Source organism: Mesitornis unicolor, unplaced genomic scaffold, assembly GCF_000695765.1.
Source record: "Mesitornis unicolor isolate BGI_N332 unplaced genomic scaffold, ASM69576v1 scaffold41540, whole genome shotgun sequence".
NCBI classification, from domain to species: Eukaryota; Metazoa; Chordata; class Aves; order Mesitornithiformes; family Mesitornithidae; genus Mesitornis; species Mesitornis unicolor.
This window is the reverse complement of record NW_010159697.1, coordinates 45,493-51,868: the sequence shown is the minus strand read 5'-3', so window position 1 is coordinate 51,868 and position 6,376 is coordinate 45,493. Positions and strand designations below refer to the sequence as shown.

Genomic DNA, 6,376 nt, shown 5'->3' with positions numbered 1-6,376 from the left:
GCAGGAATAAAGATAATTGACCATCCTACCATGCCCAACACACAGGTGGTGGCCATCCCTAAAAATGCTGATATCCAGAGCATCATAGAGGCACTGACAGCAAAAGGAAAAGAATGTGGCAACAATGGGCCCAACAAGTTCATTCTCATTAGCAGTGGGGGCACGTCCCGTTCAGCATGTCCAACACCATCGCAGCACGTCCCATCAGAGAAGAAGCCCAGTGCAGCAATCAAGGCTGCAGATGGTCAAGAAGGAGACAAGAATGTTACACAGACACCCAGTCTTGCAGAAAAGGCAGTGCTCTGGCATTTAGAAACTGATTCTGTGGTTGGACAGAAACAGGAGAGCAACAGTATGTAATCGTTAGCCTTTTTTTTCCTTTTTTTTTGTCTTGACAGATAGACAAAGAGATGTGTAGTGCTTGGATCTCAGTATGCTATGACAAAAACTGTTTCGCTAATTACAAAATAGCTATGGATTTGACTCTAATAATCTACATGGCTATGCATATGTAGTGAAATCTGAAGCATCTTAGCGGATTTATTTTTGGTCAAAGAGATGGCATACCAAGGTGTATAACGAAGCAAAATTCTAGTGCTGGGGAATAAAGAAGGGCTGGCTTGAGGAAATCAAGTCTAGAAGATCAAAAGACTGTTACATTTTGCAAAAGGGTTATGGCTGAATTCAAGGCTAACAGAGTGCTCTAGTCAGTGACAAAACATATGGGCCTAGAGCTTTGAAAAAAGAGATTATTCTCATCTTTTAATAACCAAGTGGCAGGCCTGTTTCCTCCTTGGCTCTTTCACAAAGCTGCTGAATAAATGTGAAAAGTGGGATGGTTTTTACTTTGAAACACTGCTCAGGTCTAATTTGTATTTGCAACTTAAAATAACTATGTAGCTTTTGGGCTGTAGTACAGTACTGTCTGACAGGAACCCATAGGCAGCTGCAATAGCTGCATTGCTACAACCAGCCTCACCAGAAATAACAGAAACACGTTAGCTTTCTTTGCCGCAGTTCAAAAACCTGGAGACATCTGAGCTTCTGACTTGGGTCTCGTGCTAGGTCTTTCAGCTGGAGTTTCTCACCACATTCCTTGGCCTCTGCTTACTAGATTCATCCTTTAGCTAAAATTAGTTGAATTCTTGAAGTACCGGATCAACATTGTCCTGTTTCATTTGAGAGCAATAATCTGGTTTGAATGTTTGTTTTTAAGACTACAGTTTTTTTCAGAAATTGGGCAGATTCACAAGAAATCAGGAATTCAAGGTTGAATTCCTTCCACAAGAAATGTTAGCATTGCAATACCATCTTGTTCCTGTCTTGAGTCAGGACTACTTCTTTTAGAAGTGTGACTAGTGCCTTCCTTTTGGCACTTGAGATGAACGGGGAAGAATGTTACTTGTGAGTAAGCAAAGCTATGGGCTTGTTGTCCCAACAGGCAGTGGCGAGACAGTGAGCTCTGTGCTGGACAATAGTCTCACTAACATCCAGTGGCTGGGGAAGATGAGATCTGATGGGCTAAGTCCCTGTTCTGTGAAGCAAGACACGGAGAAAGAGAATCAGATGCCTCTGCAGGAAAGAATCAAGGTAAGTAGGAGAGGACAACAGAGCATGCACTAAAACTTTTGATAGGGAAATAGTCTATGTGAATCAGAAGACTGGCAAGAGCTAGGCATCACCACCTCTAAATAACCCAACTTTGGCCTTTACTGAATAGTCAAACCTTGGAGGATCCAGGGATGTTCCATGGCCCTTCTTGTCAACTTTATGGGCACTCATGTGCGCATCCTCCCTTCTGTCTCTTAGACTGAAGAAGATTCTGCTGCTGCTACTGTTCCTACTGCTGCCACTACCACCACCACTGCTTCCTCCTCCTCCTCATGGCAAGACTCAGTATCAGAACGACCTCCTTACTCCTACATGGCTATGATCCAGTTTGCCATCAACAGCACTGAGAAGAAGCGTATGACTCTGAAGGACATCTACACCTGGATTGAGGATCATTTCCCGTACTTTAAGCATGTAGCTAAGCCAGGTTGGAAGGTAAAAAGCAGGCCCTCAAGTTGCTGTGGGCCATAGGGTGGTATTATCATAAGCCTTCTGGATGAAAATGAAAAGTTGTTCTCTAATCTGCAGAGCAAGATGAAAATTAATTTAAACACCCCACCCCGAATACCCTCTCATTCCACATGTTCCCTATTCCACTTCATGTATCCCTTTCCTCATTCCACTTAGGAAAGATGATGGGATGTTTGATTACTGCAGTAAGAATAGGGCTTTCAAGAGAAAACAGAATAAGAGACTGATGACAGGGATGGCTGGGTATGCAGTGAATAAGTTGTCTACACTTTGCAATGCAATCCCTCTGCCAGGCCAGTCGTGTCTCAGGTAGGCCCTGCTATGCTGATAAAAAACCTGCTGTGTTTCAACCTCCCCCTCACTCTTTTTTCCCCCAGAACTCCATCCGGCACAACCTGTCCCTTCACGATATGTTTGTCCGTGAGACATCTTCTAATGGTAAAATCTCGTTCTGGACTATTCACCCTGATGCAAACCGTTGCCTAACATTGGACCAGGTATTTAAGGTGAGCACCTCATGCAAAGAAAATGGGACAGCTCCTAAATGGCACACTAGCCAGGTGCACCTTATTTTAACAGGAAAGTTAAGCTGCTTTGTTGTCAGCCTTTTTGTAGAAGCTGGATTCAGTCACTTCTCTTGACAAAGAGACAAGTTCTGTATTTGAAAGAAAAGGCGCTGTGGCTGTGCATTTGAACAGAAGCTTCTGTGGGATGCGTTTATTCTTCAGGTGGTGTGCCAAATGTAATAGTGAGTTTGTTCAACCTATTTCCATAAGCCTGCTTCAAATTCCTAGTGAGAAGCTTTCTACTGAAGTAGACTAGGAGTTCCCATGCTGTTTGATTAGACGGTCGCAGGATGAAATTACCCTACCACAGCTAGGTATTTTAGGAGGTACCGTTCTGTGGGAGAAACAGAGCTTGTGAGTCTGGTATGGGTGTGTTTAGACTCTTCTGTGTTTTTTGCAGTGCGTGGGCAGATTGACTCCTATTTGCTCAGATTATACAAGGTTAAAATGTCCCATTTGTTTCCCCTTTGGTTGATAACTTAATCTTATTTTTCTCCCTCTCAATGCCTTGCTGCCACCAGCCGCTGGACTTGGGGTCACCAACATCGCCTGAGCACTCTGAATCAGTAAGACTTAACCTCTGGCTCGGGGCTTGGGCTTCCATTCTCTTGCCAGTCACTGAAGGAAAGGACGAGAGGCTCGGGGAGGGGGACCGGGCCGCTGCTGCACCTAGTCATACAGCTCCACGCACACCATTTTTCTGGGAAAAGGAGTTGTGCCCAGGTTAATTGCCTTCAGATGATATGCTCTCTCTACAGCTGGCAGAGCTGTACAGCTTTGAGCAACTAGAAATCTACTGCTGAAATAGGCTGCAGTGGGCACCAACAGGCTTCAGAGAACAAGCCCAGACAGAGATTTCTGGCAAAATCTTCATCTCCGTGGCAGCAGTCCCAATCCATTCTAGGGCTCAGAGCCAGAGAGAATGGGATCTCTCTGTGCTACTTTTTCATTGTGGAATCCGGCTGCGTTGTGACTCTGAGAAAGATGAACCTGTTTGCTGTCTCTCTTACATTCAGCAGTTTTAACAATGACAGATTTGTAAGCAGCCAAACACTTATCTGTCACGGCTACAGCCCTGGCCTTCTTTCCATCTGCTTAGACTTCTGATTCCTCTGTTGCCTCTGCTGTTCCACTTGAATGTCTGTCCAGTCTGTGGTTCGTATAGAGATCCAGTATACAATAAAGCTATCCTATTCACCTTTCCTCAGGCACTAAGGAACCAAAACCAGGTCACTTCTACTGTAGAGTCTGCAGCCGAAGCAGCTCTGTCGTGCCATCTCTTTTTCTACACAGTTTTTGGTAGGCAGCTGGCTTTGAGGTGGCGTGGCTGCGAAACCGCAAGTGGCACAGAGGTAGAGCCAGCATGAGTGCTGGATGCTAACAGCTGCTCTCTCTGTATTAGCACTGCACAGGCTTCTGGATTTGCGGTTCTGAATGAGGCAGCAGAATAAAGATGGATTCTTCTCTTTAAATATCTTTCTTTTCCCCTTCTCCTTTCTTATTTCACAATGACTGCAGCAGCAAAAGCGGCATCTTCCTGATACCCAGAAGAACATGGGAAGCAACAGCAGCAGCAAAACTGAACCCCAGAGTGCACGTGAGTGTCTGTCAGCCTAGGCCAAAGAGAATCAGTCCTATAAATCTGAGGCACTCTCCCAGATTCCCTTAGGAATAAATGTAGTGATTGTTATTCAGGTTTGCCAGGTTTTAGGCTTCCTCCTGTAAGGTTTGAAGCTGAAGGCAGTACTGCTGTGCCTGTGATGGGAAGGTGGAGGGGACTGGGTACTCAAATAGAGTGAGAGCAGAGCTTGCCCTAACTTGAGGGCTAGGATCTGTATGGAAGACTGCTTTCTTGTTCATCAGGCCTTCTGGCTTGAGATTTGTATCCTCAAAATTAGCAGAGAAGGCAAGGGAGCCTACCCCTGATTGGTTGTTTACTTTGGGGTATTCAGAAGGAATTTCTGTTAGATGCCTGGGTTTCAAGAAGTAGTAGAGGAAGGTCAAGAGGCTAGCGAGTCCATTCTTTTCCCTTCCAGGCCGAAAGATGAAGCCTTTGCTTCCTCGCATCAACTCCTACCTGGTTCCGATCCAGTTTCCTTTGAGTCAGCCTCTTGTCTTGCAGCCTTCTATGAAGGTTCCTCTGTCCATGGCACAGGGAGCATCCCTCAACATCTCGGACACTTTCCAGAGCAACAAGCGTGTACGCATTGCTCCAAAGGTTGGTTTCCTGTTTTGAGGGTTGTTTGTTTTGTTTGGTTCTTTTGAGGGGTGGGGGGTAGTTTTGTTTGTTTTTGTTTTTCCTTTTTCTTTTCTATAGCTCTTGCCCTCTATGGACCCTTGTTCCTCATATGGTTCCTTTCTACATCTTTACTAGGTGCTCTGAAAGTCTAAGTTCATACTAAGGAGCTAGCCAGTGACAATCCTTGCTGTCCTTTTCTGTCTCTAGTTGACCATTAGTTGACCTGCTATAAGGATGTTACTATAATTCACTAGAGGAGGCAGTTCTATGGATTGGTCAAGACAATTTTTCTCTGCTGCTTGGATGTGAAGAAATAAGAATGGGAGAAATGGCTTTGTTCTGCCCCCAAAACATTAATATTTTTGATAGCTCTGAAGAGACACGTAACATAGGGAACTTATTCTGAAAGGGCATTTCTTTGCATGTAGTCTCTTCCCAGAGGTTTTCAGTACCTACTACTCACTAATTCTTTTGAGTTCACAGTTATTCTGGGCTCAAGAAAAAAGGCTATTAAACAGGTCTTTTTTTTGGCATCTCACTGAGTGCTCTTGGATGCTTAGACATTATAAAGCTTTAACTTACTGTATCCTGTCTAACCATCATCCTATTTTCCTTTGTGTGCCTGCTGCTTTATGTTCTTTCCTGCTGTGATTTATCTTTCCCCTGTGCTCTCTTTCTTTTGATAACCTCATTCTTTTTTCTTTTTCTTTGGTTCTGGGAAAGCTGTCCTCATTAATTTTATTATTTCGCATATAGTTAGTGTAAGGAGATATCAAAAGCATTACACTTTTCCAGAAATACTCAGCTCTCCTTCTGCCTGTACTCCTAGAAGTACCTCATAGCAGAAGTGCTCTAAAGGGCATGACTTCCAGTCACTTAGCTAAAACCCTTCCCATGTGATCTTTAGGGGTTTTTGTATTAAGTTCACACAGAGATCAATCTCTATTTATTGGTACAATTCCTGCTTTCTTCTTTGTTTTCTTCCTTGAAAGGAAATAAAAATGGTGGGTTAGATCCTTGCTCACTGGTTGCATATCATTTGTGTTTCTTGGTAGATGTCACTCTCTACAGAAGAGCCATCTTCTTCACCCATGGCTGCTGTCAAGGAGGAGAGTCAATGTGATGAAGGTTTGTTTTCCCCAACACATTCCCTAAAGGAGAGCAGCTCCCAGCCTGGTGAGGAATCAGCCTCTTTCCCTGAGAGCATCTGTGTAAAGGAAGAGGAAGGCTCTCAACTGGATGACTGGCTGTCCCCATTTGCATCAACCCTAACGGTAAAGGAAGAGCCAGGCTTGTTCCTCCCAGTCTCTTCCACAAAGGAGAAGAAACAATTCACCATACTGAAGTCACCATCTAAGGGTGTGTCCGACACATTGGTCATAAAGAGACGGGAAAGGCGGGAAATGGGCAGATCCAGAAGGAAACAACGCCTAGCACTGCCCTGCTCAGAAGAGCCTGTCCTTGTTTTGCCAGAAAGCAGTGGCTTTGA

At 44.4% G+C, this 6,376-nt stretch overlaps 1 protein-coding gene across 1 annotated transcript in view; it reads left to right on the top strand.

The window, feature by feature from the left end:
- The window catches only part of FOXM1 (forkhead box M1), a 7,315-nt gene that overhangs the window by 225 nt on the left and 714 nt on the right, over positions 1-6,376 (top strand). The window contains 8 exon segments of the mRNA XM_010187450.1: positions 1-352; positions 1,442-1,590; positions 1,810-2,046; positions 2,460-2,588; positions 3,170-3,214; positions 4,167-4,245; positions 4,685-4,866; positions 5,943-6,376. The exon segment at positions 1-352 is cut by the window's left edge and continues 225 nt beyond it; the exon segment at positions 5,943-6,376 is cut by the window's right edge and continues 19 nt beyond it. Of these exon segments, the coding sequence (XP_010185752.1) occupies positions 1-352; positions 1,442-1,590; positions 1,810-2,046; positions 2,460-2,588; positions 3,170-3,214; positions 4,167-4,245; positions 4,685-4,866; positions 5,943-6,376 (1,607 nt within the window).